Source organism: Tympanuchus pallidicinctus, unplaced genomic scaffold (genome assembly GCF_026119805.1).
Source record: "Tympanuchus pallidicinctus isolate F22 unplaced genomic scaffold, pur_lepc_1.0 scaffold6, whole genome shotgun sequence".
NCBI classification, from domain to species: domain Eukaryota; kingdom Metazoa; phylum Chordata; class Aves; order Galliformes; family Phasianidae; genus Tympanuchus; species Tympanuchus pallidicinctus.
Window position 1 is genome coordinate 17,418,799 of NW_026294780.1, and position 14,453 is coordinate 17,433,251.

Consider the following 14,453-nt stretch of genomic DNA (forward strand, 5'->3'; position numbering starts at 1 on the left):
TCTTAAGCTGCTGACTGCATACTGCGTATAGGAAAATATGCCAGTACTAGCTCAAAGTATCAATATTTCACCCATTCTCTTGTTTTAAAACAGAAGTGTACATCTTTGCTGTCTGGAGGATCGTACACCCGTCTTTCTGATGCTGTTAATGTGCTCTCTGAGTATTTCTCTGCTGCTCTTTAAGTGTACCCCAAATGTGGAGAGATCTGCTCTCAGAGTTGTTTGTGATTCGCTTCCAACTGCACAAAACGTCTTGTTAAGTCTTCTCAGAGTATTTGGGGCTGTGTACTTTGGCAAGCGGCAGTGAAATGATTAGCTGTGCTCTTGTAGAGTCTTAAGTGCAAGTTCAAGTCAAATTCAGGTTTGATAAATACTGTTCAGTTTGCACTGCACAGGTGATTTTTTTATTGCCAAAGACTTTCCGATACATACGTGGTAGCAGTGCCCAGGCTCGAATAGTTTTGGATCGTGAGTGAACTGAGTGGAGCTGAATCACGATTTTTTCACACATCTCTGTTTCATTTTCATGCTAGTGCCACCAAATGCATGCATGTCAGGGGTATTCTCTCTCTTGCCATCCCATCGCTTCGTTAGCCAGCTGGGGAGTACTGCATCTCTCCTGACATTTCCATACTAAACAAGCTAATGTTTCCTATCATCTTTCCTGCACTGACATTTAGGCTGTGTTGGCTCAGTGGTCAGCTGTGGAAAGGGTAACATAAACCCTAACAAAAAGAGGAGTAGCGTAGTAAAGGTTTAGTCCCTGTTTCTTTCCCACCCTGTCTCTCTATGGACCACAAATAAATAAGAATTCTTACTTTCACTAAATGGCAGTGAGGGTCCATATAAAAATAAATCAGAGAACTGAAGCACATGGTTAGAACGTACCACGTTCTTTTCCGATTTTTATTACAAGGCTGCGTCAATTCTATGGCTATATTTAGGAAGAGCCAAGCTCATTTTCTAAAAAGCTATGGTTAACCAAAATTGCAGTTATAAAACAGGCATGGAGAAGTACTGAAACATCTGGATGTACATTAACTCTACCATAAATACAGAAGATACATTGTTATGGTGTTAATGGTATTTTAGGAGCTTCTTCAAGTATCTAGCACGCTTGGCCTTTTGTACAACCAATAAACGCTGTGTTTAAATAGCTTTGAAGAAGCAGCAATGGCCCAATCATTTATCTCTATTAAATGTGGCAATACTTGTTAGATCTTTTCCACTTTTCTTTTGGTAATTTTTTTGAGTAATTACAAATGAGGGTGGGCTTTTGTGGAAAAGCAAAATTTCAAAATTTCCATTAAAAATTTCTTGCCCCCTGTATTCTTATTTCATAGAATCACAGAATGGCCTGGGTTGAAAGAGACTGTAATGATCATCTAGTTTCAATCCTCCTGCCACAAGCAGGGAAATGATGAGCTGTTATTTCTGATACGTGCTTAAAAAAGCGAATGCAGGGTACGGGCCCAATCTTGCTCCGGTTCAAATTAGCTGCAAATTTTGTCACAGATTTCTTAGGATTAGGGCAAATATTTATGCATCGCCCTCCTCAGTGCCAAAAAGAAGCCAAAACAAATTATTCCGGGATAAACCCAACTTTTCCGTGAGGCTGGCTGAACTAAAGGAAATAGAGGTTTAAGCAGTGCAAACAACAGAGCCCTGATTTTTATCGTTACTTTTTCCCTGAAGGTCACCCACACTCGGCGGCTCTCACTTGCTCGCCTATCGGTCCTTGCCCGTGGCGTCCTACCGACCGGCATGGGCAGTCGGGGTTTAGAGGGGATGTGGGGCATCGCTCCCCAAGGCACCGACAGGATTTGCTCCCCCAAAAGCCTGTCCCTTTCTAGTTAGTCTGTCAGGAAACCACGTTCCCCGCGAATCCCAAAATGCGCTTCTCCTCAACTTCTGAAATCACCTCCCGCGTTAAATTAAAAAAAAAAAAAAAAAAAAAAAAAAAAAAAAAAAAAAAAGCCTCCTTATAATTTATTTTTCAGTTCTTATTTTATCCCCTTCCCGTCTCGTATTCCCATGTCTCCTTGTCCGAGGCTATGCTCTTGGAAGCAGCGGGGCCGCGGGGAGCACAGCGCCGGGCCCTCGGCAGCCGAGCACTGCCCGCTTCCCAATCCCATTCTCCGACCCGCAGCTCGGCCCCGCTGGCAGGACCCGAAGCCGCGTAGCTTTGGGTTTTTTAACCGTTTCTGCTTAGGATATCCCAGAAACAAGTTCCCATTTTTCGCCGGGTTCCCAAGTCAAGATGGTTTTGTTATTGTGGGTTATAGCGAGCACGGTGAGGATGAAAACAGCTGTATTTACGCAGAATGATTAGCCGCTGGACAATAGGAGTCAAGTGATATATTTAGCCGCAGGAGGATATTTTCAGACAATACCAGCGCTCTTCATTTCCTCCGGTTTACTTACGGGAAGGATACGGCGAGTTAGAGGTCATCGCTTACTCGCAGCTTTCACAAAACACCGCCCATCACCTTTTGCTTCCAAACAAACAGAAGCGGCAGCGTGACAAAATCGAAGCAAACCCACTTTACACCTCGGTGGTGTTGGGAGCGACTATCGGGCTCCGTGTTTACCTTGGTTCCCGCCGGGCTCCGCGCCGCGCGTTTGCTCACAGTCGGATAACGAAGCGCTTCGCTCCGCTGCGGCCCCGGACGCGCAATCTGTGCCTCCCACTCGGGCGCTAAGCCCTGGGGAGCGGATCTTTTTCCCACCAAAGCGCGTCTCCGGCTCTGCAATTCCGTCCCGCCTGCGAATTCAAATTGAATTAAGCAGTTTACTTAGAACTCGTTCGATGTTTGGTGCGAAAAGCAAACTGCAGCCGTTCTCCCTGCCCGTCTGCGCGACGTCCGCCCGCCGATTTTTAAATGAATGCCGATTTTCCTCTGAGAATAAAACTACACGAATTTGGTTCTTTATTTGCAGTCCTTTGTCGCGCACTCTTTGCTCACTTGAACTAAACGGTAGGGAAACGACTGAGGGAGAGGCGCCGTTATTTTCTGGGATTTAACTTTTAAGCCTTTCTCTAGATACTGTTTTGGCATGAAATCCCTGCCAGAAGAAATTCTGCAACCCCTCTGGCCTTCTACTTAGCGGCTATTCACCGCCGCGCGGCTCTGAACGCAGTCCGTTCGGTTTCAGCTTAGATGGGAGACCGCCACCCGCAGTTCGCGGCTCCTTTCGGGGGGAACCGCGTGGGCTCGCGGCCAGGGCACGGCCGAGGGGCGCAGCCGAGGGGCCGCCTATTGCCGCTAGTGGGAGCTGTGGGGCCGTGCAAGCGGCGCCGGGTCGAGAGAGGCAGGGACGCAGCCAGGGCAGCGGCGGTGTCCCTCCCTAGGTCCCCCGCCGCCTCCGGGCGAGTGCATCCAGCGCTGTCCGGGCTTAAAAATCAGTAAAGTGAATGGTGACATGAGATAACAGGACCTAGTGGGATGTGCGAGAGGCTGAAAAAAAGTCGGATCCGAAAATGCAGTCCCTGTCAGTGTGGAAGGGCAGAAAGCGGCGGGCATGAAACAGCGGGGGCATGAACCCGGCGCGGAGCTCTGAATGTCACCGCCGGTTCCGCCGGTTCCGGCCCCATTCCCACTAAGTGCCTGGCCGCCGGGTCGCCGCGCAACCGGAGAGACTTGGGAAGCCCACGTGTGGGAGCGGGCGGCCGGCAGCGGACAAGGAGAGCCCCTGTCCCATCCCCGGCTCTAGACAGACGCGTGCTTCCAAAGCGCTCAATTTTAGCAATGAGTTTTAGTGCTTGGTTTTTTTTTTTTTTTTTTTTTTTTTTTTTAAGCTCCTTTTTTCTCTTCTCGGCTGCTCCCCTTCCCCGTCGGCCGCCCGCTGGGCCGGGGGGGTGTTACCTGCCCGCTGAGCCCGGCCCGTCGCGGCCCCGCCCGCCGCGGCCCCGCCGCTAAGTGACACGCGCGGCGCCCAACCAGCGCGGCGGCCCGGCGGCGGCCCTATGAGCGGCGGCGACGGGGCGGCGGGGCCGCGCTTATATGGCTACGGCGGCGCTGTGCCGCCGGCCGCGCTCCTGCGCCGGGGACTTCGCCGCGGTGGCAGTGGAGCGCTCGCAGCGGCGGCGGCTCGGCTGAAGGCGCCGCGGTGGTAACGGCGGCGGCTGGCGCCGCTTCTTCTTCTTTTCCGCCTTCTCCGCGCTGAGCTACGCGTACGGCTCTCCTCCTCTCGCCGCCGCGGCGCGCACTGCGGATCTTGGGAAGGGAGAGAGAAAAGGAGGTTTTGACGCCGCGACCCCCTCTTCTTCTAATTATTTTTTGTTGTTTTTTAATTATTGCTATCATCCTTTGCCCTGCTCTGGGGTCCGTGCTGGCGCCAAGGACAGCAGCGGAGCCCCCGGGGGTCGGAGCGTTGCGGATACGCCTGCCCGGCAGCACGGGTGCCGTCTCCAGGAGTGGATTTATGGACTCGCGGCTGCGTCCGAGCCGCCCGGAGCAGCGCGGGCCGGTACCCGTGTGGACCTCACGCTGCGGGGAGTGTTGAGAGAGATCCGCGGGAGGAGCCTCAGTCGTGGCAGTGCTCTAACCTCTTGATTTCTCCCACTGCCTTTTTATTATTGTTTTTATTATTATTATTATTTCTACTCCGTTTCACGTGAGCCTTAGACACTGTGAATGTGTACGGCGCACTGGATCCAAATGGGAGTTGGCAGTGTGAGTGGCATCTTCCGAGGCAGTCGGGGAATCCCGAGCAGGAGAAAGGACTGAGGTGTTGCTCGTTCCTGCCGTCTTCGCTCCGGAGGTGGCCTGGATCTTTACCCCGCGGAAGGAGTGCCCACGCGCGCCTGGCATACATGACTCAGTAGATCGGTGCCGATTCTCGCCCAGCCTCCGACAAACCGCCGCAGCGCGTCCTTTTCGCCTTTTCGCCCCGTCCCGGCGGCCGGGGACAGCGGCAGCCCCCGCCGCCAGGTGCGGGGGAGCCGGGCGGGGGACTCGGGGCCGCCCGTCGGCACCATGGCAGCGCGGCGGCGCGACGCCTCCGCCTGCAAGTACTGCTGGGGAGCCCTCATGGTTTTATGGAGAACTGCGCTGGCCAAGTCCATCGTTTTAGACCCCATCTATTGGAATTCCTCCAACCCCAAGTAAGTAGCAGCCCTCCTCCTCAGCCCGGGGACGGGGTACGGGGGCTCGGCCCTGCCGGGAGGGAGCGGGGTTGAGGGGTACCCCCGTCGTCTGGCTCTGCCAGGAGGGGCTGAGGGAACCTGGGAGGGGCGGTGGCCCTGAGCCGAACCATGCGGGGCCGTCCCCCCCTGTCCGGGGTGTGGGAGGGAACCTCTTCTTGCGGGGTGATCCTCTTCAACTTCTCCGTCTGCAGATGCACGCTCAGCCCGCTGAGCCCAGCGAAGCTCCATCTGCTTATAGCAGGGCTAAATTTGGTTGTGGAGTTGATGGTATCAAGGCACATGGCAGTGAGTAATGAACTAAGCATTACCCATCACACAACCATTTAGTGTCATTCTTCATTAACAAACCCAGGCAAAAAAATACATGCACTCCCACAGCTTTGCTATCAAAGCACACCCTTAAAATAGGAGCATGTCCTTCAAGAGCTTAAGCATAAGAAATAATGAATACTTTAGGGAACAGGAACTTTTTGGAAAGTGGGCCGTTCTTCTGAGGAGGAGTCTACAGGATGAGAGAACTTTTGTCCCTTTCATTTTTGACGTATGCAAAGTAAAAGTTGGCTTTCTCCAGCGGTGAATCCCTTTGAACTTGGGTGATGAGCAGCACCTTAGCAACGTTTTTCCATGCTAGGGAGAAAGTCTGTAATGAAATAGGAAGCTTCCCACCAGAAATGAGTTGGAGTAATTTCATCTAACTCATACTGCATCTTTAATGATATATGTATTTAAAAGCAAACCGTATGCACTGAATTAATTGAATTTTAAATTTCCCATTAAATCCAGTGAGTACACGTCTGTATTCCTGAGGGACTTTTTTGAGGAAATGTTGTGCAGAAATGAAAAGAAAGGAGAATTTCCTGGATTTGGGGTTTAATCCTGCGTGGGTGGCAGACTCTGAAAACTTGGGGACGGTTTCCAAGTTTGGGCTCAAAGTGGCAGCCTATGTTGACCAAGTAGGCTCACTTTGCTGTCATCATTCCCCATCACTATTGGAGGAAAAAAAAATCATTGAAAAACACTGGCAGAGAACAGCAGTAAGTAAAATATTTGCTGTGAGACTTCTTTCCAGATAAGTTTTCTAATCTTTTTTTTTTTTTTAAAAAAAAAAAAAAAAAAAGGGAGACTGACAGGAACACTGCAGACTACCCACGGCTACATTCTTACTCCCAGTACTGTGTGACAAATGACCACATCACATATACACCAGGTGGGAAGCCTGTTAAGATAACAAAGTTTAGCTCTGGTCTCTGACTCTGCACTTCCATGCTGCGTGCAGCCAAAGCATTTATTTGGCTTGAGGAAAGATATGGCAGGACACCTGAGAATAAAGCCAACCGCCCGGCTTGCGGCGGGCTTTACCATGCACTTTGAGCTCGCTATGGTGGCTGCTGTGGGCCGGGCTGCGCTGCACGAGTGGGCCTGCTGTGCTCAGGGCGCAGCCAGGCAGGAAGGGGGAGGCTGTGCTTCCTCAACCCTGTACGCGGTGTTTTCCTACAGAGGTCACTCTTCCAATACAGAACAGCCGCTGCTCCGGCCTTTGCAGCTGTTCCGTTTCCAACCTGCTTTCCATTTTTTTTTTTTTTTTTTTTTTTTTTTTTTTCCTTTCCAACTTACCATGGTAGCTTTTATCGGCCACCAGTGAAATGAAAATGTCCAAACCAGCTGAATTCAACCCGCCTTACAGAGCCAGGGATACGTTTCCTTTATCACATATAAGTTGTGTTTCCATTTGGCGGATTCTAAGATGTTTGATTTTTTTTAATTTTTTTTTTTTAAGGCTTGAATGTTGTTAACGGTAGATCTAATGATAATATCTAATTACTTTTTCAGCTTACATGCATGCTTAAAAATAGGTTCTGCTGTTGATGTAATTGAGTTTTCTTGAGTGATTCATTGAGGCTTAATCACCACAGTGAAGAAGTACACTATTAAAATTATTCTTTTCAATTGCTGGGGCTAGTGATTTATAGGCCACTCGGAGGCCTCTACTTTGAGGAAGCTTACAAATGCATTACTGATATTGCTGCCGGTGAGACAGTTCCACTTCTTGGAGCAGGATTTCTTACTAATTCTTGTCACAATTGTTTGCCTGAAGGATACTGAATAATTTCTCCTTAGACAGGTTGTCTTCACTGGGAATTCAAGCTGCTTGAGAAGTAAGCTGCTGAATGGATCTCAGCATAGCATAATAAAGCTCCTTTCCAGGCTTAAAATAATAACTATCTTTAGTGCTGGTTAATTTATTCAGGGAAGCTATGCATTTAACTCCATTGAAAGCCTCAGTGCATAAATCTGCCGAACAGGTAGGCAATTAAATGCTGGGAGAAGTTATTAGTCAGGTTAATATAAAGTAAGAAATAATAAATTTTAGGTTAAGGTGAACATACAAACTGAATTGGTTTTGCACTGAAGTTTAGAGGTTGTAATTTCTAGCAGGTGGCAGGGATTGAGAGCATGCGGTAGCTGTTTGAACACAGACTTCCCTGCCCTGCTCTCCTGCTTTTCTCCCTTCCCAGAGCTCTGCTTTCACTGCCTCAGCCCAATCACAGGAGGTGTATTTAAGTGACACACACAGGATAATTATACCTGTGACTTTATAGCTTGGGAGGCTAAGTGTCATTGTTATAGATGCGTTTGTAGGTGTTACAGACTTCTCATTTGAACAACAGTAGATTTCATGATATTGAAAGTACAGAGAAAAAAATGTATTCTGTACATTTAATTCCTGTTGGTAGTTTTTAATTGGGGACTTTCTGCCTTTGCCGTTTCTGCCAAGATAAACAACGTGTATAGATTTCCTCCGTTACACCTCCCAGGCGCTGAGTGCTGCCTCTGAAATGTATGATGGAGCATAGCACTGTGGAGTGCATTTCAGTCAAACCTCAGAGAAATCTCATTCAGAACCCATTGTTTCTGTCTCAGTGTTGCTATGCCTTTCGTGCCATAGGTTGGTGAGCGAAGCAGTTCTCCTTGGTAACATGTGGTAGCTTATCCTCAGAACTGCTGCATTTGACACTGATTAAGTTAGATTACATAGCTATTTTTCTCTATCTCTGATAACCAATTATATATGGGATATTTCACAGTCCATCTCTGAATGTATGCTCAGATGTCAGAAACCAATAAAATAAACTACAATTGATGACCCTGTTAAATGGTCTGTTCAGCGGCATATAGACTAGTCTGCTTCTCATTGTATCTGAAATTCTTATTTTTGTAGGTAAACAAATGCACATTCACTACCGATTGAATAGCCCCTTGAACTATGCTCTGCAGTCTGCATTTGGGTTAATCTTGTCGGTTTTAATATAGAGAGAAAAAAGGAGAAAGCACCAGGGGTGGAATTGTTAGTGCTTTCACATCCACATTCCTCACATTTTGTCAGGATGATAAACTGTAGGTAATGGACAGTCCTTGTTCCACAGGACAAGTGAGCCCGACGAAGCACAAAGAGCTTGCTAAAACGATATCTCACAACATGTTTGGTAGCCTCTTGCTAGACAAGAATTTATTTGGGAGTCGAATGTCATGGGAGTGCACTTTCTAACCTCAACAATTGCAGCTTCAAGCTGAAGAAACAGGAGTGGAAGGCTAAAACGATTTAAACACATGCTTCTAAATTGTACCCAAAACATAGCTGTTGACACTTGGCACGCTAATACAAGCAGTGAGTGGTGGCCTCCAGTCCATTTGATATCTCTGGTGTTTGTAGCCAGGTATTAAGACAAGTGAGTTAGCAAAATGAATTTAGAATGAGCTGGCAGCCGAATTTTTTCACTTGGTTATTTTCTCCAGCCTTTCATATGTGCAGTATAATTGCTATATGACTTATAGCAATTATTGTAAAGTATGTTATCTGTAAGCTGTGCTGTATTGTTTCACTTTGTTTAATGAAGTAATTGCCTTTAGAAAGTCAGTGACTAAAAGTCAAGCTAGAATCACAAAGTTCTGTCTTCCCACACACAAGAACATCTCCTTCCCGCTTTTTTTTTTTTTTTTTTTTCTCCCTTCCTCCTTCCTGATTTCATTGCTTGAGGTGTGATACTTAGGATGGTCTCAGATTCATCCGAGATTCCTGCAGTGGGAAGGTGGTGGAGGGCCTGAAGTGATGGTGGTGATGTTCTGGCACAGATACTGGCCTTGCAGGCCTGCACAGCAGCTTCTTCAAGGATCTGGTCTGCCTCTGTCGCACAACCTGCAGTACTTGAAATTGCTTATTGCAAATGAGAAGAAAGTGTTCTTCTGAGGGGGGAAAAAAAAAAATAAGTAGTGATTAAAATGTTATTCATGTGAGCCTAATGTCTGCCTGCCTTGACTGCTGACATAAAGGAACCTGTTTTTCAGGTCATTTATCATACAATCTACATGGATTTGCTTATGAGCTCATTCTTTGTGAGGCATTGTGGAAACTTAAATAGGAATGTTACACTGCTTGAAATATTTTGATTAAAATATGCAGTGCCATGGAACTATAAACTTTCAAGCAGAGCACGGTTCTGGGGGTGGAGGGGGGAAGGGAGTGGCGGGGGAGCGGAGTTTGGGAGGGAGCTGCCTGGAAAGCAGAGGAAGGGAGGATGGCAAAGGGACCACGGTGTCAGAAGAGCTTGGAAAAACTCCTGTGGCTTCATTGTCTCCTTAAAGCTGGGGAACACAAAGACAAACGCAGCTCAGCCTTTCTCCCATGATGGAAAATGTAAACCGTTGACACAGCTCCCATGTTTAACTTGTTTAATTCCCATTTTAAATTCAGCACTATACCGGCCGTGTGAACTCTGAAGATTTCTTTAGTGTAATCCATTTTGTAGTTCCGAATCAAAAACAAAGTGAAAAGGTCTGACACAATTTGCTTTTATTTTTAGGCAAATCAACCCTGGTCATAGTTAATAAGGGGATTACAACCCAGACTAGGTCTTTACAGATGTAATGTAAATCAAGGGCAGAGTATAAAGAAACTGATCCCTTTTGATTGAAGTATGGTAAAAAGGCATAGAGAAACTAGCAGCAGTAATCTGATTGTATGGCAATAAAACCACCATTTTCTGTCTTTCAGATAAAAATAATGTGGTAAATCCATGCAGTTCATAAGATGCAAAGGCAGATAAAGGGTGATGCCATGGCAACATATAGATTAGCTTGATGTTAGAAATGACACGTCTCTGAAAGGGGTGCTGGAGACTAAGGGCCTTGCTTGGGGCTGCGGGGCATTATGTGAGAGCCGCACAGAACTTGGGAGCGGGATTAGGAGGTATGAAAGCCCTACTTGTGGCTCGGGCTGGGTAAAGCAGCGAAGAAAAGCTGCTCAGTTCTTGCTCATTGGTGGTGTATAATATGGTAAAGATAGATTTCATTTTGCTGCTCCATCTGGAGAAGGGGCTGGCTGAAGCGGCAGGCTGTGGTGATGAGGCTTGGAAAGCCTTGTTCCTTGGGGCCTGGCCTGGCAGCAGCCATGTGCCTGCCTTCGTTCACTTGCACATGGACAGGTGGGGCTAGGGTTATCTGCCCGTAAAAACAGAGACCTTGTGATTTCGGATGTGTTTTGGGCCTTGCTGTCAATCCCAAACTCCGTGAGAGCAGCACAAACACTCTGCGTTGTCCTTGCCTCAGCCGGGTAATATGAAGGCATTTCTTGTGCAAAAATAAAAAAGTAGTAGGAAAAATAGAAGCCAAAAACAGCATTCTTTCCTATTTATCAGAAAAGCTTGCAGATAACAGAATTGATTGGCTTAGTCTCTAGGTGGTGTTTACTCCTGAAAGGCTGCCTGAAATCTAGAAATGAACAGAGATAAGCATCTCCACCCCCCCCCCCCCCCTCCCATCCCCAGTCATTGGGATGAGTTTGCTGTCAGCTTCTTGGTTCAGCCTGCAGAATATAGCCATTGCTTTGTCATTTATTTTAAGCGATCTGCAGCTGCAAAGGTAGTAAAATACCTCTCCCATGCAGCTGCTTGTGTGTTTTTTTTTCTTGCCTTTTCTCATAAAGTGCCTTCCAAGTAGTTAAGGCTTGCTTTTCTACCCAAATAGCAACCATAAACGCCCAGAACTTCAAGTCAGCATTACATTGCAAATCGGGGTTACCATTCGAAAGAGAAATATTTACTTTATTGCCTGCTCATTTGTCTACTGAGGGGAAAAAGAAAGTACTCTGCATTTGTTAGGCAGTCTAGACATAAGGGAAAAAAAGCACCAAGCCTACAATAACAGTTGTGTCTTTCTTTAGTGAGAATAAGCCTCGGATGAGCTAGGCAAAATGGGATTCATGCTGTTTGTTTGGCAGTGGCTTAGATACTTTTTCAGGTTTTTTTTTTTTTTTTTTTTTTTTTTTTTTTTTTTTTTAAATGAAGATGTTAATTACATGCGTGAATTTATCATTCTTATCCTACCCTATAGTAAGCTGGAATGCTTCACAATTCTGCCTGGAAAGGGAACTCCAGAATCCAAACTGTCAAGCTGCTGATGTCGATGTGATTTAGCAAACGAAAAATAAACAAGTGCATATAGGGAGCCGAACAGATTGGCGTAAGTCTGAAGTACTCAGATATGTTTCCTCTTTTGCAGCTTAACCTTCAGAAATCTGTATCAAAAGATCCAATTCATTTGCTGAAATTATCCAAAGCGCAGGGGCACCCTCATCTAATTTACAGGCCGGTCACATCCAAGCACCTTGCATTCTGCATTTGACAATGATTGCTAATGGGCCATTCAGCTAAAGTATTTGCTTGTTAACAGGGAACAGAGCATGATAAATGTCCAGCAAGCTTGCGGCCTCCTTCAGCTTTTCAAATGCAGACTGGTGCATATTTATGGCAGGCAAATGACAAAGAGAGAAGCTGAATTACTCTGGCCTTATGCTTTCTGTTAGAACAAGGGTTAAAGTAATTAAAGAAATAATGCAAAAACCGATGTCCTTTGTTTGCCAACCATTATCCAACATTTAGCTTTCGAACCTGCCTGTCATGTCACATTTCAGAAATGTGCAAGATAAGACTCAGTCCGTTCAGCAAGGCGCAGAAAGAAGTAGGTAATCCTTTGTGGAGGGCCTCCTGTGCTGGGGGTGCCTGAGCTGTGTCCCAAACAATCTGCAGGTTTCACTTTCCTGAACCAGTTTGCACTATTCTATTGCACGTCAATTCAGAGATGCACTTAAAACACGGAGGTTTTGCAACTTGCACTTCGTTTCCCTAATTGAAGGGGTAAAAAAAGCATTGAGGCAGTAAGAAAACAAGCATATTTGCACTCAGTCTATTTCTGAACGCCAAGTATGAAAATCAAGAAGCAGAACAAAAAACAGTTTTGCCATTGCTCCTCTGCCATCAAGTAAACTAGGTCTTCGAAACTGAACTGCTAAAGCACACATAGAAATTCCTTAAAATAATAATGTCTGCAGTCTCAGCCTGAATTAGTTGATGGTTTTGTTATTTTTGTTATAAATACATGTTCAGGGCTAGCCAGATACTCAAAAATCTTCAAGCAGACTTAAATACAGGATAACAATCAATAATTTTAAATTCCATATTTGAATATGTCTTTAAGGATTTTGTATTTTCACTTTTAAGCTGATAAGCATGTTTAAGGCTTCTGTCTAGCTCCTGTTCAACTCCATGAAAATATTTCCAGTGACTTCGGAATTACATTTGCCTTCAAGGGCTCTACAATATAATTGTTTGGGTTTTTAAAATTACTATTATTATTATAGGCAAAATTTTGAATTTTCATGCAACAAGCAAAATCCATCGTTTTCCTTGAAGAAGAGAACATCCAGGTTCCTTTTTTTTCTGCCAGCTCTGATGCAGAGAACTTTCCTTTGATGTGATTATATACATTGTCAAATACAGAGAATAAGGGCAGGACCTCTATCTTTTTTGGCAATCCTGGCCAGCCAACACCCACTGTTTATTGCGGTATCAGCATGATAATTATAATGCAGCTGATTTAAACTTTGATGTAATAGTCTGTGCTTTCTTCTGGTATTAAACATGGGTCCCAAGCCAAAAAAGATAAAGGCTGATAGAGGATTATGTTGCTAGGTGAATCATTCCTGATGTAGAGCATATGCATAAGTTTCTTTTTTGCCTGTAGTTTTTTTTTTTTTTTAAATGTCTCAATTATTGGCTAAAATAGAATTTCCAAAACTCTCTGTAGTAGCATTTGGAACTGTGTACTCTTCGAAGAATAAACAAGTTTTGTGCATCAATGAAAACAAGAAATTATATGATTTACCTTGCACAGGAGGATAGGTTAGATACTGGAATGATATGTTAGCCTGAAAAATCTGTGGTGCTGTAAATTACTTCTCACTATTTTGTTAGCTTTCATTTGAACAGTGTATTTACTTAGGTACCCATACCAAAAACAGTGGTGGGAAAAGTGAACAATGCTCTGTAAAGGGAAGTGCATGTTAAAGCTAATAAGAGGGATTTAAAATTTATTATTATTATTAGTTAAAGCCTAGTTGCAATTGAAAGCTATTTTATTTTGAACTGGGAGATCTGCCAGACACCAGGCTGTCAGAACTGAGAAGACTCAAATCAAGTCCAGGCCTATTTCTGCAGTAGACGGGAATCCTGGCTCCTTGCCTGTGGATTCATTCAGGAAGGCCCATCTGGCTTTTGATGTTCTGCAAGTTTGAAGCAGTTTGTTTAAGGAACCTATGCACCAAGTGCTGGTGAAAGCACACATAACTACAGTTCATACTCTTCAAGAGGTGCATCATTTTGCATTTTCGTTTTGCTGGTCGTTTCCATCTGCTTACCTGCTGCCTGAACAGTGGTTGGTTTCTATACCTGGTGGGATGAAAGTGTAGATTTGAAGTGAGGCACATCTTGACTTCTTTGGAGGTTTTGCAGTCTCCTAGCATTCACTGTCCGTATAAAGTTGCTTTTTTAATTAATTTCAGTTTAGTTCAGAAGCAGTTTAGTTTAATCACCGCACAACACTTAGCTGTTAGCTTTTTCAATTCTTTTTTTTTTTTTTTTTTTTTTTACCTCTGTGTTTCCAAGATGTATGGGTTAGCTGAACAGGTCATGTTGGAAGATAAGACTCCTGGTCTGCATGATAAATATTCTAAAATATGTGATTTTTGGTGGTAGTCATTGATCCTTTTATTTTTATTTTATCAGACAGTTTTCACATTGTTTTTGGAGAGAAACAAAAGATCTTACCAATTTATTGCTCACTGTAATCTTCTCAGTGCATGACAGCAAGGTGAATAAGATTGAGCTGTGCTCCTAGAGCTTGACTCAGAAAACTGTCCTCATTCAGAAGAGCTCATGTTGAGCATGTGCTGAATGCTGAATATTTTTGCTGA

At 45.2% G+C, this 14,453-nt stretch overlaps 1 protein-coding gene across 1 annotated transcript in view; it reads left to right on the top strand.

Moving 5' to 3' along the window:
- Positions 1-4,035: 4,035 nt before the first annotated feature.
- The window catches only part of EFNB2 (ephrin B2), a 43,770-nt gene continuing 33,352 nt past the window's right edge, over positions 4,036-14,453 (top strand). Inside the window, exon 1 of the mRNA XM_052664451.1 lies at positions 4,036-5,107. Coding sequence (XP_052520411.1) covers positions 4,980-5,107 — 128 coding nt within the window. The 5' untranslated portion in view covers positions 4,036-4,979. The remainder of the gene's footprint in view (positions 5,108-14,453) is intronic.